Below are 25,743 nucleotides of genomic sequence, written 5' to 3'. Positions count from 1 at the left end.
GGCGGTCATCCAGCTAACTAAAACCATGTCGCATTACACTTGTTGCTGGATGAGAGTGTGCCAGATTAGAGAGGTACATCCTGTATGAGGCCCAGCTCTCAGCAACAAGTGCTGCTCCATTTCTCACTGGAACCCCATCCCTGGGATCCCTGACTCAGAGTGAGTTACCTAGCTGGGAGAAAATGCCTCCACTTAATTGCCAGAAAGGAGGAATTAAAAATAGGTAGACATTTCATTCAGAATCTGCTGCTGTACAGTTTACAGTGACAGCAGAATTACCCTAGCTACGGAGCAGTGTTCCAGAATTGCCATAGAAATTTACAAGCAAAGACAAGGAGCTCACTTACCTTATGAAGAACGAAAGAAAAAAAAAAAAAAGATAATTTATGCACACATCAAAATATTAATCACCGATCAACTAAAATATTTGAAGGGTAGCACAGGGAAAAGAAAGGTAGAAATTACAATTATCCTTCACAAAGAAAGTAACATTGAAGAGGACTGCAGCTTCCCATCAGCTGCAAAGGACACTTCCATTGCTTTCATGACTCAACTAGATGAGTATTGATCCAGTTCACAACAGAGGTGTCTGAACCGCAAAAGGAATCATTAACAATGGCTGCTGAGATGGAACTTAAAGCCAACAAGAGGGCTCTGTCCCCCACAGACGCTTTACTACTGGCTTGTTTCAGGCCAGGTATGAGACGCATTTGGCCTAGAGGTGAGAAGGAAACCAGGGATGAGGCTGCATGCAGCAGATTGACAGAAAGAGGAATAATAATGCATAATAATCAGATGCATCTGGTGAAGTGGACTTTTTCTCCCTCACAAATGCTTGTGCCCAAATTCATCTGTTAGTCTTTAAAGTGCCACTGGACTCCTCTTTGTTTCTGCAGATACAGACTAATATGGCTACCTCTGACAGAGGAGTATTGCTCCAGGCCTGTGAGTCACTAGCCCTGCTATCAATGCGCTCATGGAGCATGTGCACCGTAGGACTGGGGTGGAGGAGACTAAGAGAGGCAAAACCAAAAGAGGAAAGGAAAGATCAAAAGTGAGTATCACATTAATTTAAACTGATCCTCTGGAGAGGATCAAGTATTTAAACCAATGCCTACACCAGATCCTGTCTGCTGGAATGGAAGGACTCTCACCCTTCATCCTTAGCAAAAGAAAGAAAGGTGTGTGCTTCCCTCAGTAAATCAGGCAAAAAAAGAAAAACACTCAGCAAGTTGTAACACTGCTGTTCTCAAATGCAATTACTTCTTATGTTGTAAGCTGCCTTTCACGACAAGGTAACAACCACTTCAGGTACAAGCTGAACGTCTCTAGTTCGGTATTCTCTGGTCCAGCAACATCTGTGGTCTGGCATGATTTTATTTAGCCAGATATTCACTTATCATGGGTGTGGCCAAATTTCCCACAGTCCCATAAAGTTTGTTCACAGCCACCAGTCCTGACTCTCAGTGTTCTGTGCTGTTATTCAGCTGTAACTGTACCCCTAAATGTCTTTTATGAGCCCAGTAAGCAGTGTAAATGTTGGCATGCTGCTGCACAATAGTAACCTCCCATGGTTTGGCAAATTCTCTGGTTCAGCATCAGGCAGGTCCCGAGGGTGCCGTACGAGAGATGCTCAACCTGTACAAGACTGCTCATCTCCACAGTCAATGAACAGCTCACAAGCTGTAGGTAGGGAATTGCTATTATCCCCATTCTACTGGTGAAGAATAGAGGCACCGAGAGGCAAACTGATTTGCCCTTATCAGGCAGGGAACTGCACCTGGATTACCTCAGTTTGCGGTTGAAACCCTAACCAGTAGACCATCCTGCCCCTCATTTGTACTTGAGGTGGAAGAAGTCCACTGGGGACACTTCATGTACTGGAGCTCTATTTGCCTTTAGGGGAAAAAAAAAGTTCTATTTCAAAAGGCTGATGATACGTCCTCTGCTAAAAAAACAGCAATAGGACAAATTAGCAGGCAGAAACAGAAAAAAAAAAAAAAAGTTACCTGTCAGGTAAAGGGCAAAGGAAATGAAGCGATGATATTTGCTGAGAATTCTCAAGGGCTCCTCTCTCTGAACCAGTGTGAAAAAGTAATCCGTGACCGTCTCACCGTAGAAGAAGTAGTTTACGCACAGCAGGAAGTACCTGTGGACAGAGGGACATTCCCTTTAAAAAGAGCCTACAGATGAATCACAGAACACTAGAACTGGAAGGGACCTCAAGGGGTCATCGAGCCCAGATCCCTGCTGTCTTGGCAGGACCAACACCACCTAGATCATCCCCGATAGATGTCTATCTAACCTGCTCTTAAATATCTCCAGTAATGGACATTCCACAACCTCCCTACGTAACTTGTTCCAGTGTTTAACCATCCTTACAATTAGGAAATTTTTCCTAATGTCCACTCTAAACCTCCCTTGCTGCAGTTTAAGTCCATTGCTTCTTGTCCTATCATCAGAGGCCATGGGGAACAATTTTTCTCCTTCCTCCTTGTAATCCTCTTTGAGGTACCTGAAAACCGCTATCATGTCCCTTCTCAGTCTTCTCTTTTCTAAACTAAACAAGCCCAGTTCTTTCAGTCTTCCCTCATAGCTCATGTTCTCTAGACCTTTAATCGTTCTTGTTGCTCTTTTCTGGACCTTTTCCAATTTCTTCATATCTTTCTTGAAATGCAGTGCCCAGAACTGGACACACTACTCCAACTGAGGCCTAATGAGCACTGAGTAGAGTGGAAGAATGACTTCTCGTGTCTTGCTCACAACACTCCTGTTAATAATGGGACACAACTGACTGTAAGCCTGCAAGAGTCCTAGTGTAATTGGCTGTGTATGTGGGGGTGCGTGCACCCAGACCTGATTCTGGTCTACACTAAGGTGTCTCAGGCAGAGTGAAGGAATCTTACTACAAGTAGGAAAAAGAAATCAAACACTCACACATCATCTGATCAAAACACTGTCCTTTTGTAGAACCCCTGGCTCCGTTAAATGTAATTACTTGGAAAAAGAGTTCCCTGTAAGCTGAGCACTTAGATGTCCACCTAGAAGAGATTCAGGTGCCAACCAAGTGATCAGCAGAGCACCCACAGCACAGGCTTCTACTGGTGGTGCACATCCCCACATGCCTGGGTGCACATAACAAAATCTACTCCAGCTATGGGTGGAAAAAATTAGAGAGAACCCTGCTTGGGTGTCACCCAACCCCTTGCTATGGTAACAGCCCTGTTAAATTTTTGCAAAGTATTATGGTGCTTAAACTTTTGCCTTTAGGTGGCACTGCTTAACAGTCTTCTCCAAGTTCCTAGCAATCAGAGGCAGTGCCCTCACCCACCCCTTCACTGCAGCATGCCAGTGTCTCACATCAAGAGATGCCGGGTGCAGCCAACTCAGTTTCATTCCAGTGGCATAGTATATTTACCTACTGAAATTTATCTAAGTGTGTAGGGAGCTGCCTGGGATGAGTAACGCGACTGGAGCCACAAATCAAAAGTTTATTCATGGCTTCAAATGGAAACAGTATTCCACACCTCCTCCCTGCATGGACCACGAGAGTCAGCCCTACCTCCCGCCACAGAAGCAATGGAACAAAGACGCTTTAGTGTCGGTGGGTGCACATCAAGGCAGCTGGTGATTCAGAAGCATTCTAGATGAAAGGTATCATGAGCACTGAGAAGGCGCGTACCGTCCTTGACGCTAACGCTACTTACCAACTGAGCGTCCTGAACCAGGGCAGATCATATGAGTGATACACATTGTAGCCAATAGTGATGATCTCATGGAAACACTTGATCTGGACACACATCACCTGCAAAAACAAGCATTAAGCAGCAGCGTCATTTGTACATAAACTAAACCAGGATCAGATAATGTGCAACAGGATGCTCAAGGCGTGTAAAGAGTGGGAGCTCTGGAGTGATCCTTCAAGTAGCCACAGAAGAATTCTTCTGTGGCAAGTGAGCTCACCCTGGCCAAAGCTGACATAAGGGGGCTTCTCTTTGGCTGAGAAATTGTTCATTTGCTCAGCCTGATTACAACCAGAGCTAGCAGCCAGACAAAGCTCTACTCCCTGTTTCGCCCACGCCTGGCCCCACTCCTCTTCAGTTTTGTTCAAAGCACTTCAAAACACTGGATTTTCCTTTTCAGGAGTTCAGGTCAGTTCTGGGAAGTCCACCTCTCAGCACTGGCACAGAATAACAAAAATCATTGTCAATCCCATGCACTCTAGAGAGCTGGCACTTCAAGACCACTACCACCACAAGAATGGAACGTGGACAGCTGCGGCTGCAGCTACACTGTAATTGTTAGAGGTTTTCCAAAAGCAATGAGGTTGACAGATGGGCCTCTGGACGTGGCACCTCTGGATCCGGAAGTATGCACACCTCTACAGCATGGGCAGAAAATCTCGGAGCTCTATCAGCTCTGAACAGACTGAATCCTGAGGCAGAACCACATGGCAAGCATGCATTACACACAGCATGAGTGCTCAATGGCAGACAGGCAACTAGATTCAGCTCTCCACCCACATTCCTGAGCCGCAGCAGCAACAGAGGAAACAGATGGATTCCACCAAGAAAGCACCAAATGAAATAGTAATTGTGACAAGGAACCTTATTCCCTGTAGATCATTGAGCCGGATGCCAATTCGACAGCTTTCAGTCATGACCGAGCAGGGCCAGGTGACCACTAGGAACCTAGAGGCAAAAGGCTCTTTGTACCCATTAGCTTTCTCAGCCGCCTAAGTCCCTGACCACAATTCACCTATAACAGTCCATTTAACAAAGTGGTTTGGAACAGCACTTACAATCATCATTAAAACCATGGGTCCCAAGTAGATGATGATGAAGAAGAATGCAATCATGGCCAGAGTGAGGATGCCTCTCACCCACCAGTTCTTCCATCTAGATCATGGGGGAGAGGGGGTGAGGGGGGAAATAAAAAAAAAAGAATGTCAGGGAAGGAAAAGAAAACAAGGGACCTATCAAGAAAGCGGCAGGAGGGGCACCTATCTCTTCCGCACAGCCTGCTGGGGAAAGGCAGAGGACAGAAACCCGATCAAGCCTTAGCTTGGGGGCAATGAGGATCTCATGCCCTCCCATTAACCGAGCCCTGCTGCAGAGGGGAATGCAGACTCATTCAGGTCACTTGGTGGCCGTGTGGGTGAGCATGGGGAGGGAGTTACATGCTGGGAGACAGAAAGAAAAGCGCTGAAGGTCTGTTTGTGTGAGGGAGCAACAGGGGAAGGGGACAGGGAGCAAATCAGAACACACAGCTCTACAAAACTAATTCAGGCTAGGCAAGGCCCTATGCAAGTGCAATGTCCACTTTAGAGACACGGAAATGGAGATCCAGAGGTGCTCCAGATCACACAGGAACGGCAGAGCTGGCATTCAAACTTGAGGCCCCCCAACATCCATTACGCCCCTCAGTCCACTAGGCCACGCTACCTCTGCAAAAAAAAAAAATCTGACACCGATTCCCCCTGTGAATCTGCTGAAATACAAAGGCTCAAATGACAATGCTGCCAAAGAAAAGCCAGCATAAAGTCACACCAGCTCCACCAGCACCCCCCGAACCACTCTCCACAGGCTGAGAGCCAGAACACGGCAACAGCAATCAGCCAGGAAGTCTGTTCCTGCTCTCCCCATCTACTAAGAGGACAGAACGCCCTGCCTAGTTTAGTTAAAGAATGGCTAGTGAAGAGGGAAAATGCCACCAATTTGCAGGGAGACCCACAACAACGGACAAGTTTTATTCAAATGTTACCTTGAAGACAGATTGGAGAGGGCCCTGTTTAAAACCTCAGGAGTGTCATCTGATGTGGGTGCTGGAGGAATCCCTCCAAACTCAGGTTTGCTTTCACTGTCTGAGGCGGTCTCTCCATCCAGCTTGTTTTCTGATTCAGACTCCTGCACAAGAAACACAGGCAAACACTCGCATTAGATACTGGGGATGGCTCTTTTGATTTCCGTTTAAAAATGCACGAGGTCAAGTCAGTCCATGCCTCCTTCCACTCTTATTTCCTCTGAATGGAGCCAGGAGCTAAAAGAAAAAGAGGGCCTGATATTCTTGACACACACTGGGTTACTTCACTGACCCTGTTCTTGTTGATGAGCCCAATGCCAAAGAGACAAGACCTTCAGGCAGAACCTCCTGCCACTAAAGCCAACGGAGATTTTACTACCAACTCACCAAAGGCGCTCTGTAGTCGTTCTAAAGCCACTACAATGCAATAGAGGTCATGGGCACAGTGCTGTCAAGATAATGTTCCTAACATGTTCAGGAACTGTGGGTGGGTCTCTCAGTAAACAGCAATGCACAGAATTCAAGTGAAAGGCCTCCAAACAGACAGGGAAGAGTTTAGAGTTTGAAGACTGTTCCTTGCAGGTTTCTATACAATGGCTCAACTGACATGCACTCAAGTTAAGCTGAAAGGCCCCAAGGAGGAAAAAATACAACGTCCATCAGGCAGCAGTACTTTAACGTGGTACTGGGGCCAAAGTGAACTACCTCCAAAAGCAGAGCAGCTAACTGCTCCGTGCCTGCATTACGCAGGCACTTTCCAGTACTGTAATGCAGAAGAGATTGCCATGATTCTGCATTTGCCTGTCCTCAGCACAAGAGATTTTCACAGAATTCTCCCACTGGCAGCTTGCAAGCTATTCACCACACTCTCCACATGACATCGGCAAAGTTGCAGCACAATAAGGTATCAATATAGGCAGCAAGAAGCAGTTCGCATCTCAGAGAGCTTACAGTTAAAACAGGCGTTAGAATGGACTGAGTAGGAAGGGAAACAAAGACTGAAGGAGACTTGCCCACACGACAGACAGGCACAGGTCCCTGGCTGGCCTTCTGACTGCAAGTCCAGCGTTCTGGTCACTGGACCACACTGCTTCTCTTCAGTCCTTTATACATCAAACAGCAACAAACAGAGATTTTTGCCTTCTGCAAGTGACTGCTGGCAGCAAAGCTCAGTGCCTATCTCTTCATTCCTGCTGAACAGTGAGACTAAGCCGCAGTCCCTAAGGCGCAGAGAATGCCTGTAACCAAGGCGAAGATTATGTCATGGAGGTCTCGGAATCTGTGACTTCCGGAGACTTCCGTGACATTTTCTGCTTCAGCTGGGGACCTTGTGGCAGTAGGGGGGGGACCCCAGTTCTCTCAGGCTGCCTACACTCCCCTGAAAGATCAACCCGCTCAAGGTCAATCTCCCAGGGTTCGATTTCGTGTGTCTGGTAGGGACGTGTGATTTTGACCTATCAGCGGTCAGCACAGATCCCGGTACTCAAGAGATGCAACAAGTAAGGGAGGTTGGCAGGAGAATTTCCTGGGGAGAGGGTAATGTACGCCTGCCATCCTCACTTTGTCAGCTGTTTTTAGTAAAAGTCAGAGACAGGTTATGGGCTGCTGTGAATTTCTGTTTATTGCCCCTGACCTGTCTGTGACACTTAGGAAAAATACCCATGACAAAAAGTTTAGCTTTACCCAGAACACCCACACTTCTGAACAGAGTGGCAAGTCAGGCCCAGGTCTCAAATCAGAGCCTAGCATGAGCGATTTTAAAACTCCCAACCCAGAGTGTGTTTTCAGGAACAGCAGAGAAGGAATTAAGTCAGCAGATGTTGGCAGCTTTGTCAAATTTCATCTCCCTGGCTCCTGCAACATTTCCATTGCTCTGGCCGATGACAGCACTTCGAGGTGGGCCAGGAGAAACTCCCCTGTAAAGGAGAGGTTGGGCAAATACATATTTAAGTGTATACAGTTTAATAAAATCCTGCAGAAAAAGAATAGCAAGAACCTTATTCGGTCTCCCTGAAAGCACAGAAGGATTTTGGCCCAAAGATATCATGCCCCAATAGCCAAGAGCCAGAGTCAGGCTACAGACAAAGCCAACCAAGCTGTCAGAGCGCTATTTTTAGCCACTTTCATCCATTTCCACAGGGTATACATACCGACACGATTTGCTGAGGTGACACGCTCATGGAATCAGAACAAAGCCACTCCCCCAAGCCTCTCTCTGTTGCACTGTATACTGCCCTAGACTTGCCCAGTCTTGGTGAGAGAGAGTGTGTTTATCATTTGTGCTTCAGGACTTTATTTTAAAATGAATAGCAAAAGCATAAAGGAACTTGAAAGAAATCTGGACTTATGTGCTGAACACCCTAGAGGATAAGTTTTGGGATGCATTCAACAGAAAATCAGTTGAACATTTTGAATGTTTTTATTAATCCTACGTAAAGTCCACAGTCTCCTCTAGGCTTCCAGAAGCTGCTGTAATACACTCCATAACTGTGCATGGGATACATGCCTCCATGCAGCCACTAATTTTCAGTCTTCAAATACAGTTGACCCCCAGAGTTACTAACAACCGTTACAGACTGCCTAATCAGCCACACATCTCATTTGGAATCAGAAGTTTGCAATCAGGCAGCAGCAGACAAACACAAAAGCAAATACTACAGTGCTATATTTAATGGACAGCTTGAAACTCTCTGGTCCAGCAACATCTGTATTCCGGCATGATTTTAGTTAGCCGAATGTCCACTTATCATGGGTGTAGCCAAGTTTCCCGTGGTCCCATAAATTTGTTTACAGCCACCAGTCCTGGCTCTCAGTGTTCTGTGCTGTTATTTAGCTGTGATTTTACCCCTAACTGTCTAAGAGCACAGTAAGCTGTGGACATGTTGGTAATGCTGCTGGACAAGCTTGACCTCCTGTGGTCTGGCAAATTCTCTGGTTCAGCACTGGTCAGGTCCCAAGGGTGCCACGCTAGAGATGTGCAATCTGTATACTAAAAATATTGAGTTTTAAGAAAAAAAGATTTGTCAAATAAGGAAACTGCTTCTGTGTTTCTTTCATTTAAATTTAGAGGTTAAAAGCAGCATTTTTCTGCACTGTAAAGTTTCAAAGCCATATTTAAGTCAAAGTTCAGCTGTAACCTTCTGAAAGAACAACCTTAATATTTTGTTATGAGTTACCAACAACCTCCATTCCCACAATCCGTAACACTGATATTCTACTTTATCCAAATCATTCTAGGACAGTGATGTCACTAGCCAAAGTGCAAATGGACCACGGAGGATGAAAAGAGGTCTTTGGGCTCACTAAGAAAGGATGCTAAACCTGGATTCCTGATGAACCCTTCCACCTCTTGTTAAACCAAACCCCCCCGCTTTTTTTTTTTTTTTTGAGTGAAGTCTGGATAGAAGTCAGCTTCACTGCACTGACAATTCTAAAAAGACCCAGTTTCATTATAGCTCAAGTATAGCATCCTGCATCCTCTCAGAAAATGCTAGTTATGACTCTATATGGCAACATTTGGGGAGTCACAAGATAACTAATCTCTGTGCCTTTAACAGCAATAAGCAGCTTTGTTCTTATGCCAGTGATGGACGAGCGCAAAGCGCTAACCCAGAAGAATGGCTTTTTCCCCACACGGATACTCATGAATCCTGAAACTAACTTCACTCCAGGTGTCGAGTGATCCTCCATGCTGTGCTTGCTATTCTACCTAAGCACATCAGGTTGAGATGAATATTGCCAATGTATACAGTAATCCAGTATTCCCTCTAAGCCGAGCACTTGGGCAGCCACATGGGTAGATTTAGGTGCCACCCAGCTGATTAGCAGAGTGTGCATAGCACTCATAGCCAGTAGCACGTTTCCATTGGTGGTGCACATCCACACACACCTCAGTGCACGCAACTACACGTATTCTGCATGCAGATGGAAAACAATTAGAGGAAACCCTGCTCAGGCTTGTCACCATGCAAAAACCTTGACCATACTGTATTTTATTTATTGTGCATTCCGAACAGCCACCTCGTACGCAGCACCTATGCTTGCAGACTTTGCCCTGAAAGAGGGAACCTTCAGTGATTAAAGCAGGAGGAGACTGTGAATCAGAGCTCTTGCATCTTATTCCCAAACTCTGCCATTTGGCCCTGCTGAGCTTCAGTTTGCAAAGTGGGTGAAATAAATCTACAGGGCCTCTGAGCGGCTGATGAGGTTTGATGTTTGCAAAGTGCTCAGAGACTGAGCGAAAAATGTACCACAAAAGAGCAAAGTAACACTTCTACGGTTTATTTTCCGTGAGTGGGTTGGGAGGAATGGGTGGGGATGGGGTTGGAGGACTGGATGACTCACACTCTCTCTTCAGTCTCCAGGGTATAGGTTCAACTCCCACCCAGATTGCTGGATGGTTATTTAAAACAGGAGACTGAGATTGCAGTGATTCTGCATTTGCCTGTTCTCAGCATGTGAGATTTCCATAGAATTCTCCCATCTGCATTTTGCAATCTGTTTGTCACACAAGCCTCCAGCTGACACCGATGAATCAGAGCATTCCCTCCTGCCAAATCAGGGTCAGGATCTGGAAGGCAAAGTAGCATGGACAGGGAGAGAGTAATGCAGCCTGCAGATGTAGTACTCAGGAATTGTCTATACTATGCAGAAGATCGACCTGGTCAGGGTTGAGCTTCTGGAGTTTGATTTTACACCCCTAGTGGAGATGCACAAAATCAAATCTTCTGGTCCAGCAAGTCAACCCCTGTGCTCCTCGATATTGCAAAGAGTGAGAGAGGTTGAAGGAAGAGTTTCTTCCATTGATTTCCCTCTGTGTGGACAGCCACGTAAGTCAACTGCAGATATGTCGATTCTAGCTATGCAACTGCCAAAGCTAGAATTGCATACCTGCAATCGACTTACCTACCTGGTGCACACCAGCCCTTCGTCTGGAGCATCTTGCATTACATGCCCACCCAGGCCTCACTTTCTGAGATGCAATCACCCCTGCTTCTAACATCTTACCAGAACAGAGTACAAAGAAGGGGCAAATCAGTCAACAGAACCCTGAATTTAAAGGGACACAGAAGGTACATTGCTAAATTAGAAGTAATTTCTACAGCATGCATTGACTGTTCCAGTTGAGCCTGAAAGTCATTGGAAGAAAAGAATTTCCCCTGCCACCAGTCAAGCTGAGAGACAACAGAAGTGAGGGGCTGTCAGAACAGCGCTGCTCTCAGGCGAATCTCTCTCTGAAAGGGAGCTGAATTACATAGGACATTATTGTGCTCAATAATGTAGGCTGGGGTAGTAAGAGACACCGTAATTTTATATTATTTTTATACTTTATGTAAATTGGAACCTCCCCTCTGCAGAACACGGGAGTAAAGCAGCTGACCAGGGTGCTTAATAACTTGCTGTTTAGCCGGAGAAGGATGTTACTGTGATCTGGTCTGCTTAATCCAGCTATGGAATTTCCATGGCAACAACTTCGTGTGTAACATTTACTTTCCTGACAGACAGCAAACAAATCCTTACACAGCTTGATAAAGGATGACTACCAAATATAAATACATCTTGCTGGGAAAACAACCTAAATGTAGCCCAGAAGTTATATGAGAGACAAAGAGGAATTCCAGGTAGAAGGATGTGGCCATCAATATTTTTAGAAACAGGCTGTGGTTAAATGGTTTTTGCGATCAAATTAAAAAAAAAAAACAAAAACAAAAAAACATCCAGCCACATGCATCTCAGGGGTAATCAGCACAATTCCTACTGCTGTCAGCAAAAGAAAAAAAAATATGAATTACCTCCTCCCGCCAAAAAAAAAATCAATCCCCAAAAGCAGAGGTCTGCAACCTGAAGCTCCAGAGCCACATATGGCTCATTAAGGACTTTTGTGGCTCCAGATGCTACAAGTGCAAAGTTTAAAAAAACAAAAACAAAAAACACTGGATTATTTTTGATATTTCGGTGAAATCTAAAAGCCTAACAATGAACAACTTATATCTAAATAGCAAATGATGTGATCTTGAAACATTGGATAACCCGTTACCTCCCCCTTTAATATGTCTGGTGCTTTATGGGATGTACGCACACTGTTCTTAAAACAGGGTTTACAAAATGCAAGGTTTACCATTATTTGTTAATGACCATCTTGTATTCACATGCATTGCCACTCTTGAATTATTGAGGGTGTGTTGTTTTTTTTAAACTAAATTTTTAAAAAATGGCTCTTTTGGTTGTCAACCCCTGCCCAAAAGCATCACACCTTCAGTGGGCATTCTGCAAAAGCCTTGACCGACCTCTCTTCGGTAACAAACACAGGCAATCTGTGGCAGCTTGGAATCATAAAAGATTTAAAGGCCAATGCCCTTTTCCTCATCTGTACTCCTGGTTTACTGCTTGCAAGACTATCATGTAACATGCTCACTGAAGCAATGTGAGATGGAATCTCCTTCCCTGAAGGATTCTAAATCCCAGCTTGACAAAGAACTGACTGGGATGATTTAGTTGGGGTTGGTCCTGCTTTCGGTAGGGGGCTGGACTCGATGACCCCCCTGAGGTCTTTTCAGCCCTAGGATTCTGTGAGTTGCAAAAACAGAATACACCTGACTTTCCCATGGAGGGAGCTGTCGTTTACCGTCATGCATTTATATTTAAAGACACCATGGGCCAGATATCCTGCTGGCTCCATCTGCCTGCAAGAGCACTGCTTTTATAGATAAGGTGCTGGATTAAGAGTCAGAAAACCTGGCTAATAGTCGTAGATGAGTCAATCTTCCTGTGCCCTCATGTAAATCATTTAATCATGCACAGCTTCAATTCCCAAGCTGCAAAACAGGGGCAATGCTATTGGTGAGGTCCCTTCCCACCCTTTTCTATGATTCTATTCCTCTTCTCCACCCTTGGTCTTGTCCCTTTCGAGTGGGAGGTACACAAGCTAGTGTAATGGGCTCTGAATTTAGCTAGAGGCTGTAACATTTCATGCCTCACTGGTTTCACCATAACTAGCAGTGAGAAGAAACTTGAAGCATTTGGCCTATGTAAGTCAGAGGCCTAAGAATACTTCTTGAACCTCAGGCTACATTCTCTGCATCTCCCAGATCCCTCATTCCCCAGCTGCTCCCCTGAGAATTGCTCTGCTCTGGGTTACTGATTCTTTCAACAGCCTTTTAGTTCAACTCCACTGCAGCAAAAACACTCTGTATTCACAGATTCCTTTACGTAAGGACATAAGAACTGCAATGCTGGGTCATACTAGCAGTCCCCTTCTAGCCCAGTTTCCTATCACCAACATTGGCCAGTTTCACAGTAGTTGGGATTATTCTTTCTTGTCTTCCCCTTCCAGCTTCTGGTCATCAGAGGTTTAGGGCTGCCCTGAGCACAAGGTGGCATCCTTGATGATCAAACATGATTCTGGGATGCATTAACAGGAATCTGGTGTGCAAGGCACAAGGAGTCTTTCTTCTGCTCTACTCTGCATTGATTAGGCTTCAACTGGACTATTGTGGAGAGAGAAAATTTGTTTTCCTTGATCTCTGAGGACAGGACAAGAAGCAAGGGGCTTAAACAGCAGCAAGGGAGGTTTAGTTTGGACATTAGGAAAAACTTCCTGTCAGGGTACTCACACACTGGAATAAATTGCCTAGGGAGACTGTGAAATCTCCATCACTGGAAATATTTAAGGGTAGGTTAGACAGATGTCAGGGATGGTCTACAGATCCCAGACAGTGCTTGGTCCTACCTTGAGGGCAGGAGAGTGGACTCAATGACCTCTCGAGGTCCCTTCCACTCCTAGTGCTTTGTAATTCTGGCAAACAGGCACTGATGGACCACTCCTCCATGAAGTTATTCAGTTCTTTACTGAACATAGTTATACCTTTGGCCTTCACATCAGGGCATGGCAGTGAGTTCCACAGACTGATTATGCACTGTGTGAAAAATGATTCCCTTTTGTTTGCATTAAACCTGCTTATTTTTCCCTCACCTGGGCTACGTCTACACGTGCACCCAACTTCGAAATAGCTTATTTCGATGTTGCGACATCGAAATAGGCTATTTCGATGAATAACGTCTACACGTCCTCCAAGGCTGGCAACGTCGATGTTCAACTTCGACGTTGCTCAGCCCAACATCGAAATAGGCACAACGAGGGAACGTCTACATGGCAAAGTAGCACACATCGAAATAAGGGAGCCAGGCACAGCTGCAGACAGAGTCACGGGGCGGACTCAACAGCAAGCCGCTCCCTTAAAGGGCCCCTCCCAGACACACTTTCATGAAACAGTGCAAGATACACAGAGCCAACAACTAGTTGCAGACCCTGTATATGCAGCACGGACCCCCAGCTGCAGCAGCAGCAGCCAGAAGCCCTGGGCTAAGGGCTGCTGCCCACGGTGACCATAGAGCCCCGCAGGGGCTGGAGAGAGAGTATCTCTCAACCCCCCAGCTGATGGCCGCCATGGAGGACCCCGCTATTTCGATGTTGCGGGACGCGGATCGTCTACACGTCCCTACTTCGATGTTGAACGTCGAAGTAGGGCGCTATTCCCATCCGCTCATGGGGTTAGCGACTTCGACGTCTCGCCGCCTAACGTCGATGTCAACTTCGAAATAGCGCCCAACACGTGTAGACGTGACGGGCGCTATTTCGAAGTTACTGCCGCTACTTCGAAGTAGCGTGCACGTGTAGACGCAGCCCTGGTGGCCCCGGGCTTTTGTACCATCCGAAAGGGTAAATAAACGCTTCCCTAGTCACTTTTGCTACACCATTTGTAATTTGATAGGCCTCGATAGGAACACATAGTCTTAGTGGTTTATTATGGTTTCAGAGTTTGCCCAGTTACAATCACTGGCCCATGACTGCGGCAATCTCGTCTCTGAAAAATGTTCTTTCAACAGTAGGAGATCAATAAAATGGAGGTGATAAGCTAACAATCTGCTGCTCTGCAATGATGAGTTTATGCTTCTAAAACATCTCCCACATGCATCTTACCTCCTTTTTGTGGCTGCAGATACTGAAGCATGGAGAGGCTAAGAGACTTGCCCCCATATCATACAGTAAGTCAAAGGAAGAATACTCATGATCATTTTCGTGTAGGACAAGGAGCAACGGACTAAAATTGCAGCAAGGAAGGTTTAGGTAGGACGTTAGGAAAAAATTCTTGTCAGGGTGGTTAAGTACTGGATTAAACTGCAGAGAGTAGCTGTAGAATCTCCATCATTGGAAATATTTAAGAACATGTTAGATAAATACCTAAGAGGGATGATACAGATATTGCCTGGTCCTGCCATGAGGACAGGGGACTGGACTAGATGACCTCTTAAAGTCCCTTTCAGTTCTAGTATTCTATGATTCAAGCCAACATTCCTGATTTCTCAAGGCCTTTTCCAGCAATTGACCACATTCCTTCTTGAATCTGGGTCTACACTGAGTCTTCCCCTACACTTCAAACAGCTGATCATGGAAACACAAAAAAGAGAGAGAGAGCGCACGCTGGTAGCAGGGGAGTCCATCTTCCAGGAAAGACAATCAAAAGTAAGTCTCCTCCCTTCATTTTCATATTTCAAATTCCTTTGCAAAGCCCCTCTTGAAAAGTAAAACAGTGCATGTGGAAGCCACCCAAAGAAAACATTTCTAAAACTGGAGATGTGCAGAGAGCTGTCCCAGGAGCAGGGCCAGACAGTGCCTTCACAGGCACACTAGCCCCACAAAACCAGTAGTCTGATCTTTTCACAGCCATGGTGTCCCACTACGACTAACTTGATGACAGTCAGGCGTTTGCATATACTGCTCCGCTACATCTTACAAGACAGACTGAGCAACCCAGGAGCTGGCAAAGAACTGAGACCGTCCACCCTAAACCTGAAACCAAGCCTGGATGTCAGATCATTCTGGCATAATAGGGACCATGAGCAGATGGCATAAATGTATCTGTCCAGAAATGCTGCAAGCTGCTTTCTCACTGCTCTTAAATCCACGGTCTACTCCACCAAGGACACTTTAGGAGCAGACCTTAAACTACGTTACACACCCTACAGTGCCACACAACACTGGAAATGTCTCAGTCATACAAAAATAATTGCATGTACTGCATCAGATACCAGGAAGTCCCTGAACTACAAAGACTCATTCATATACAAACACACAAAACCATGTGTAATTCATAGTTTATGCCAGAGGTGAGCAAACTTTTTATATCGGGCCCCACTTTTCATCTGTGCAATGAGCAGACACATACACGCAACCAGTCTAATGTAATCCAAACTGATGGGAATGTTTGTTATGCTCATATTAAAAAAAAAATCCTAAACCTTTCGGCACATGTAAGAAAATAAGGCCCTGCAGAATGTGAAAACGTTATTAAATGGTATATAAATGTGAATACAGACATACAACCAGTAACATTTCAACATTTTTAATGAGATGGATGAACCTGAGACCCAGCAGCTGATCGTGCTGTGCCCCCTCTTAGGAAATTTCAAGCACCCCCAGGGGCCTGTCTCCTACTTTGCATACCCTTGTCCTATACTGCCAACTTTTTCCCCCGTTAACATTTCTGTCACCTCTCTGAGAAACTAGTTTGTACTGTGACCAATTCTTTTTTATATTTACTAGAAAAGACAGTCACTAAAAAACTGCATCTGTTCTGGCTTCATTTGACATTTAAACATCTCCAAAAAACTTTACTGATCTTTACAAGGATCATTCCAAGCCCCTGCAACAAAACAAGCCCTCAGTTCATGGCAGATGGAAGATAAAGGATGAACAAGTCAGATGACGAAAAGGGCAAGGTTGTAATTCTGCTCACAAAAATAGGACTCCTTGTTTGAAACAAGTCAAGATCTGCACGTTTAAAAGATATTTTGAGGGTACAAAAGGAGATAGAAGAGGGGCTTTGTTAGACAAGGAAGGTCTGAAAAAGAATCACATTTAGATTTTTTTTTTAAATTATTCATAACCCATTTAAGGCCACTTTACATAACTGGCAATGGAAGCAAGTTAAATCTACCCATAAGTAAGGTTTCTTTGCATCACCAGTGTGGAGTAAAAGTGGCGTTTGAGTATATGGGCCCGATTCTCACTCAGTCTGAGGAAGCTAAAATGCCATTTTTAAAACTTTAACTTCATTCAGCATTCTAGCAAGACCACTAAGGAGCAGTACATATGCAGCATTACATTTGTACAGCAACACATGATTTACTATGAGGGATTAGGACACTGATTTAAAAACAAAGTCTGTTATTCTGCGACCAGCAGGGACCAATTCCACATTCTTTGGGGGGAGGCAGACGACACCCAGACACGAAGGCTGGCCAGGAAACAAGAATTCTGATTCACAAAAAACTCCCAAATCAAGCAGTTTCATCATTTGTTTTCACTTCACACTGGAACAAAAACCTCTTGAAATTCTTCATGAAAAAGCAGGAGACCCACCAGGCCAGAGGTTAGTTAGGGCACTCATGTGGGAGACCCTTGAGCGAGTTCCAACTTTACCTGACTCAGCACAGAGCTCTGGCTACCCCACCTGAGTGCCTTCACCCTCTGATCTATTGGTTATACTAGGGTGAGTGTCTCTCTCTCTGCAAACATTCCATCTTGGACGCAGAAAACCTACCCAATAAAAACTGTCAACATAGACACGTTTCTGCAAAAAGTTGTGGAGCCGACAAGTTAGCATCTGCCAGTGGAAAAATGTTTTAGGGATTAATTCCTGCCCATCAGTGTATCCTGTAAGCTGCATGCCTGAGCAGCCACCCAGGAGAGATTCAGGTGCCACCCAGCTGATTAGCAGGGTACCCACCAACAGCACAGCTTGCTGTTGGTGGTGCACATCCACTTGCCTTGATGCATATTAACAAAATGTATTCTACCTGTGGAAGAAAAAAAAATTAGAGGGAACATTGCTGCCCATCTCTACTAGCCTCTCTGAAGTATTGTGAATGAGAAAGAGAGGCTGCAGAGAGAAGGCTGCGAGCCAGCGTGCTCCGGCCTCATCAAATGGGAGTGGAGCTCACTGTGGGGCTCTGGGTCCTAACTTGGGATCCCTCCTCTTGGGGAGCCACAAATAGAGGATTAGCAAGTTATGAAGCTTCTGAAAAATGTCATGCACAAGACCTCCAGCAGCAACGAGTGCCACCAGATGAGTCTGTTGTATAAAAGGAGACGGGTTGTCACACAAGACCATTAATCTGAGTAGTACATGCTCATGATACCAGGTGGGTACTGATCAGTTCTCACGATAACCTTTCTAACTTAGATGTAATTCCATCAAATCACAGAAAATAGGTCTGTCTGTGCAACTGTGTCCAGTACTCCAAGCTTCAGAGATATTAATCTATGCCAGGGGTCAGCAATCCCTAGCACGAGTACCAAGAGTGGCACAGGAGCCAATTTACCTCAGCACGCAAAGTGGGAGCTCAGCCCTGACTCTCCTCCCCCATGCCGCTTGTGGACTAACTTAAGACCAGCTGATGTTACCAACCACCACTTACATGGTCAAGCTCTGCATCTTAATTTATCGGTCTATGAAGCTGTTGTAAGGAGGACTATTAGTGACTTTAAAAAGCATCAGTGGCACTTGGACTGTACAGAGGTCGAACAGTCAAATTTTGGCACCCCACCTTGAAAAGGTTGCTGACCCCTGCTCTACACCAAAGGAAGTTGGCATAACCCCTGCTCTTTGACCTAACGCATGAAGGATAATGGGTTACGTCACCTATAGTTTTATATCGAGGCATTATACTGGTGAATTTCTACGGCTTGTGTCACACACAAGGTCAGACGAGAGGATCATAATCGTCCTTCTGGTCTTAGGATCTACTAATCTTATATCATTCAGCTGTGGATCTTCCTTTTAACCATATGAACATCTCTACTCCCGGCCTGAACCTTATTTAATTCATAATCTCAATACTATTACAGCAAGCAAAATAATCAGTTTATAATCAACAAGGGAAAACAAAAGTGTCTTGAAATGTACTGTAGTGGCTCAGAACTAAACACTCATTCATCTAATAAACATCCACTGACAACTATTTTTCAAGCAAATCCTTTGCTGGTGAAAGACACACAAATAGGCGTCAAGTTCCACAGGTTAAAGAGGTTGTATAAAATTGTCAATTACTTTTAGTGTCGTATCATCGGTCATGGATCCGGGGCTGAGGGTGCTATGCACTGCACGCACAGAACCAAAAAAAAGGTCCTTTCCATGGAGTTTTACAACCACTTTTTTACCATCAGTTTTAAAATGTTTTCCAGTGTCACTGGCTGCCTCTACCTTATCCCTTAGCACTGCATTAGCAAAAAGAATACAGAGCAGCACATGAACCTTCTTTCCTGATCCTATGTTATTTTACATCCTCCTATTGTGTCCCTTCTTATTAGCATCCTCTTTGTATAAAATCCCTAGCCTTCTGTTTCCCGGATTAGTTTTTGGCAGCCTTTCTGAGAGCACAATTTGTACTAGTCCATGTTATAAACCAGGATATTTGATAAAAGGGGTCCTGGAATAAATAAAACCAATTATTAAGCCTAAAACAAATACGTACTTCCTCTATTGTGGCTTTTTAGAGCATCAGTAAATACTTGTGGACATTTAGCACAGCTTTTACCCACATGAACACTGAGCATCCGCTATCTGCCAGAGTATCTGTGACATGATTCCCATTGTCATGGAAACAAGTGGCAGTATTTCTATGCCAAAAACTTCACAACCAGACAGGGAAATTGACCCAAGCAATTAACAGTGTTAGATCTGTATTAATTAAAAAAAAATCCTTTTTATCTGTGTGTACTCACCTTCTCTAAAAGGAAAGAGACATTTAATTCTTTTTACAAAGAATCTAGGAAGCAGCAAAGACAAAATACTAATTATTACTCAGAAAGGAATTTGGCTCTGAGGTCAATAGAACTGACAACAAATCAGGAAGGTCCCACATTATACAAGTTTGACAGGACCACTGGTGTGTAGGCCACACTTGCAGAATCAAGGCCTAAGTAATTAGCCCAACGAAAAGCAAAATCTCAGGTCTTGATCAAGGGTGATCATTCATTATCCCAAAGCAGTTTTCATAAGCAGTACTAGCTATCTATACTCCCCCTCACTGAATAACCAATTTAGAGCAACTACAAAAACTTTGCTCCCCTTTGTGTGCCTGGCAGGTGAAGTAGTTATTAGGAGGGATTTAAGCATTGGGAGAATGATTTGCCAACTTGTGGTTCCACAATACTGGATCCTTAGTTGCTCTGCTGGATTTCAGTGCAGAAATAGCTTCACTCAGCTGCTTGATCTGCTGGTGTGCAACTTCTTCCCACTAATTACGTCACAATTACATCTACCCCGCTGAAGATCTGACAATAAGACTAAAGGTAGAAGGTGGGGGAAGAGTCAGACATACAGGTTATATGTCCCTGGTCCAGCACCCTCAGGATCTGACCAACGGCAAGCCAGGCAAACTGCCATACTAGGGGAGGAAGTTGTGCCAGCCCCTCTGCTGCTGGCAGCTGTGGGGCTCATCTCTGGCAGCAGCAAAGGGGCCAGCACCAACGGAGCAGGGACCCGGGAGGGCGCTCAGGGAAGAGGCAACCTGCAGCTGGGAGCCAGAGGAGTGCAGACTCACCAGGCTCTCCAGTCACCCTGATTCTACTCACAGGCATTCCGTCTCCAACCCCACTCCTTCCCCTCCCTGAGCCTGAGCAAAGCAACTGAGCTATTTGCACGAAAGGAGTGGAGGAAGAGCTCTGAGTGCAGGGCCTGGCTTTTCCCTGTGAGTGTTCCAGCTTGGGAGCACTCACGGAGATGCCAAACTGTAGAAGTTTGGAGCATAGGGGTCGGATCTGTATAGCAACGTCCTTTGTGCCCGAGGCAAAACAAACTGATCACTCTACTTCCAGGAAAAAGATCAGCTTTACAGAGAAGAGCACAACAATCTTCCAACGCACTCCTCCTTGGCTGTGCATGTTGGTAACCTGGGCCTGGACACATTGCTCACTGACTTGTGCGTTCATGAGAAAGAAAAAGAAAGACCAATTTCACAGGCATTAAGCAGCCCATTTAACTTGACAGTGTCTGCAGGACCAGGGAACTGGAGGAGGAGTTTGTTCGTTCAGCTCTGGGCTGGAGATCGTTCAAGGGGATGTTAATTCCCCTGATTTTGGCAAATTTCACTTTCAGCAAGAAAACAGTACAGACACAATCCTGAAATTATGTTCTTGAGGTTATGTTGGATCTAATTTTAAGTGCTTGCAGAAACACAGCTCTAACTATTTTCAGGTAGTCTGATAGGGATTAATCGATTGCTTACTTGCTCCACAGCCTCTACACCCCAACTAAACAGTCCCTTAGCCCAAGTCAGCTGGCAAGAGACAGCACCAGAAAATGCAGACACACCCTTATGGACTTGTTCCCATTTCCTTCTGGTTCCATGATGGAGATTCACCCCCAAGGGAACAGGATTTGATTGCTACTATTCCATCACACCCAGCTTCCTGCCTTTGCCTGTAGTCTACAACTGGGTGGCCTAGGAGGGTCAAATTGTCACCTTCTGATGCTACTCGCTAGGTGTGCAGTGCTGTGAGCTTTGGAACCTCAGGGAGGAATTGCACCCCAACCTCATTCTTTATCTGTAAAGCACTGCCTCTCTTGGGTATTCATAGAGAACTGTAATATCCAAGGGCTAGGAGTATAAAGGGTGATTATTCCTCTGAAGAGGGGTATGGATCAGTATTCATATCACACTCTTCATCAGCACGTGGCCCAAACAGGGGAAGCGAACAATCCAACCTGTGGACCAGTTTGGTGCTGAATCCTCAGTTTCGTGGGGGGAGGGGGGGGGAATCTATGCCACAATGACAAGAGCACACCAAATAAATAGATATTGGCACTAAACAGCAAAGAGATGCTGCCTGACTTGAATGTCCCAAGTGCTCCTTGCAGTCCATAGGCACCTAATACCAGGATCACTCTGAAAAACGGTTGCAGTGACAACTCATTACAATAGCCTCTAGCAATGGTATGTTGTAATACCTAGTACAATAAAGTTTTCACAAAGCACTAAGCTCACTGCATTTACCCCCTCAGAATAAACCAACTGCCAACAGGATTTGTTTTTTTGGCATGGAGAGGGGGCAGAGAGCGCGCATTTGTCTTCCCAACTAAACATCATGCTGTGCTGACTAATCGAGCCACCAGGGTATGTTCTGAATGAATCACACTTGCTGACACCAATATCAAGTTTTTATCTGGCTGTTTCTGGGCTGAACAGACTGCCCATCTCTCTGATCCGAGCCCACTGACCTGCTCAATTTGATTGCGTTCAAAACAAAGCCACAGGGCTCTGTAATGGGGGTACAGTAATACTTTAGTCAGTGTGCAAATGCAGATGCTTTTGTGATGCTAAATACAGCTGCTCTCCATTTACAGGCATGTCCTAATTCCTGGGTGTTCACTGAGATGGAACACAGGACGGAAAAGCACATGTCAGTAAATGCCTGAATAACCTTACAGGCCAGACTGGTGGGGATATACAGATTAAGTACAGATTGGTGGGGGTATCTGCATGGGATAACTTTACCAATCTGTCAATTTAGTTCAGCTCTGTGGGATGGACAGATGGTTGTATTAAAACAGGCAGTGCTATAGCACCACAAGACTAAAAAAATTTATATATCGACTAATGAGCTTTTGTGGGTAAAACCCACTGCTTCAGATTTGGATTGAAAATAAGAATACAGGATGTGTACACACACACACGAGATGGGAGGAAGAAAGGGGAAAAGAGGTGGGGGAGTCACCTGTCATTGAAAGGATCCATAGAAGTAGTGAGTGAAACAGGATGGGCACCATTCCTAAAAATACCAAAGGTGAGGAAATTCGCCTTGTAATGTGTAAGGTCATTGAGATCTCTGTTAATCCCCAGGTTAAATGTGTCAAACTTGCAAATAAATTCCAATTTAGAGGTCTCTCTCCATAATCTAGTGGTAAAATCCTTGTGTAACGGAACGGTCGCTTTAAGGTCCATTGTATGCCCAGCAGCAGTTAAAGTGTTCAGCATCCACCTAATTGCTTCTGGAGCATCCTATTCTTGTGTGATTTTAGAGGCCTAGCTTTTCTTCCAGCAGACTCGAGAACCAGTGACAACGAGCTCATCTTCCAACAGGCCAGATCCTGCGGCTTATCTGAAGTTGTGTTTTAATCATTCATCACTTCTAGATTGCTCTTCGCCTTCCTGAATTGCAACTGTCTGAGCCTGTGTATGATGTACCTTCAACAGCAGAGAAAGTTTCTTGCTTGAGTAAGGGGGCAGCAGTTTTGTCTACACCTCTAAATTTAAAGTGCAGTTGTGGCAGTGCTTTGAAGTGAAAGCGTGATCACAGCAGGAGCACTGGGAGAACTCTCTCCCGGTGCTCTGTGTCACAGGTGACCTGTGATGGGTACCCAGGGAGCCACGTGCACCTCCCCAGCATTGCCACCCCTCACACTATCCATGCCACCCTGTTTCTGATGACTGTAGGAACAGTCCCACTCCTTCCCAGGTACTCTCAGACCATGACACTCGAAGGTGCTTCCGCAGAAAGAGGTGGACAGGATGGGAGGGGCATTGGCATGGAGTGGCCATGTGGCGAGTGCCCTCCATGGAATCCCACACACCAGTCACCTCTGTTCTACGTAAACATCCTCCACAAGGGGAACAGCAAACACTCCTGGGAGCCAGTTCACACGGCACTTTACAGCACTGTAACTTGCTGCTCTTGGGGAGAGGGGATGTTTTTTCACACCCAAGCCGGAAAGTTGCAGCACAGTAATGCGGCAATGTAGAAGTAACCAGCACCTGTCACTTTTGTAGTAACACTCATCCCAAAGTGCTCCACAGATATCAACAGGTGATGCCATGCCTCAGAGTTCAAAAGTCTGTAAGAATGCACCAAAACTGCACAGCAGTTTAGGACAGAAAGTACAGAACACCATTTTCTATTTTAAGGGAGGAAAGACATGGAATACATGTATAGTTTGTGCTCTTTTATATAAGAAATTAAAAAAGAAGCTACTTGTTTGTCTCCCCCTTTTGGATGCATGTCCGTTTAAATGAACAGGCTTTAAACTGAGCTGTTGGCTGCACCAAAATAGAAAAGCATAGGGAAGAGATGAATTCCAGATTCCTGTATGAAGCATGTTCGATGGATACACGGGACCCTTTGTTTTCAATTTATTTTACTTATATTTCCCCAGGAATGCATAAGTGTTTATTACCATCTCAACAAAAAGGTGAAAAGAAAAAGCATAAAAAACTATTAATAGATTTTTCTGAGTAAATATCAAAGAGGTTTTCTTGGTGGACAGAAAGACGGGGGGAAAATATTCAGTAGATTAATGCTCTGAGTTCTGTTTATCAACATGGTTTGTTGCAGAAGTAAAACAAAATTCAAAACTCTGCCTTTGAGTTTAAAAAAGTAATCTACCTCCAAAGCTTTTCAATGATTAGCCTACAAATATTTACATTTAAGTAATTGGATGATACCATTTGCCACACACATTCAATTGCATGCTTTTCTCCCATTTGTGTTCTTAAAACTTTTGAATACTTGTTTTCTGAAACTTATTCTGAGAGATATTTGTGTTCTTCCAATTTTAGTGGGTCAAATCTTTACACCATTATTGGCTAACAGCTTGAAATGTGTAGCTGGTGGCCATCAGATTCATCAGAACGTTCCAATGCTCATGTAGAGCTTGTGTGTTTTATGTATCTTCTAGACAGACTAATGCCTAGCCTTACTTCAGCAGGCAGCTTTGCATCTGTACACAGCCTAATATAGTATCATAATACACAACTCTTACAATGTACTGTATTTTCTTTATAAAGTAATTTTTTATATCTTTCAATGATAGAAAAGTAGAGTGAAAAAAATCAGAGGATGATATTTTTTCATAAAACTCAGGAAATTTTGAGTAAAATTAGCCTGAAAACAAGTGGCTTTAGAGGTACAGTACTGTAGCTGTTTTCAACCTTTTTTCGTTTTGGACCCCTAAAAATTTTCAAAACAGATGCAGACTCCTTAGACACAGTGTGCAGATCCCTGAATTCTGCAGACCACAGGCTGAAGACCACTCATGGGCCATTTCCAAACGTTTTTGGAAAGAAGGGGCCTCCAGAAGGAGGACTTCCTTCCAGAAGACCCCCAGAGGCCATGCTTCTACGCATTGTTTTGGAGTCCAGAAGTGTGTCTTCTGGACTCCAAATCATGTGACCTTATGCTAATGAGGGGTGAGGAATTTGCATCCATGCCTCATTAGCATATTCTGGGCTCTTTATTAGCATGCCCCTTTTGGAAACGGCCATGTATCGGGTAAATGCATAGAGCAAGGGAGTGATTTCTTGTTTCACCCTGACTGCAGTGGATATAAAAAGCTTTGTGAAATGGGAGGACCTTCTAACAACACTGCTGTGTCTGACCAATAAGGTGGCTAGACAATGAATTAATTCTGACCTGACCCACAGGATATACTTTGTCCACCCCCAGATAGTCTGGAATATTTTTAGGAAGGCTCACCAGGTAGAGGATAAGCTTCTCTGAAGGCCTATTTTAGTATTCTTCCTAACAGCCCACTCTAGGTTGAATCTCTCTAATCTGGCATGATTACAGTCAGACAGATATCCACTTATCATAGGTGTAGCCAAGTTTACTGTGGTCCCATAAAGTTTGTTTCCAGCCACCAGTCCTGGATCTCAGTGTTCTGTGCTGTTATTTAGCTCTAATTTACCCCTAAAAGTCTTCTAAGAGCCCAGTCAGCAGGGGAAGCGTTGGTAATGCTGCTAAACAATATTGACGTCTTGTCATCTGGCAAATTCTCTCATACAGCACTGGTCAGGTCTTGAGGGTGCCAGACTAGAGAGTTTCAACCTGTAACATCAACTGGTATGTTCCCAGCCAGCTAGCTAGCTAAACTGAAAGCGTCT

At 44.8% G+C, this 25,743-nt stretch overlaps 1 protein-coding gene across 1 annotated transcript in view; it reads right to left on the bottom strand.

Annotated features, from left to right (window-relative positions):
- Nucleotides 1–25,743, bottom strand: part of CDS2 (CDP-diacylglycerol synthase 2) — a 46,113-nt gene that overhangs the window by 12,084 nt on the left and 8,286 nt on the right. The window contains exons 2-5 of the mRNA XM_074981762.1: nt 5,764–5,906; nt 4,802–4,898; nt 3,708–3,805; nt 2,010–2,149 (exon numbers count right to left, since the gene is read on the bottom strand). Coding sequence (XP_074837863.1) covers nt 2,010–2,149; nt 3,708–3,805; nt 4,802–4,898; nt 5,764–5,906 — 478 coding nt within the window. The remainder of the gene's footprint in view (nt 1–2,009; nt 2,150–3,707; nt 3,806–4,801; nt 4,899–5,763; nt 5,907–25,743) is intronic.

The sequence above is a fragment of the Carettochelys insculpta genome, chromosome 31 (genome assembly GCF_033958435.1).
Source record: "Carettochelys insculpta isolate YL-2023 chromosome 31, ASM3395843v1, whole genome shotgun sequence".
NCBI classification, from domain to species: Eukaryota; Metazoa; Chordata; order Testudines; family Carettochelyidae; genus Carettochelys; species Carettochelys insculpta.
The sequence above is the reverse complement of the archived record's forward strand: the minus strand, read 5'-3'. Positions and strand labels throughout refer to the sequence as shown.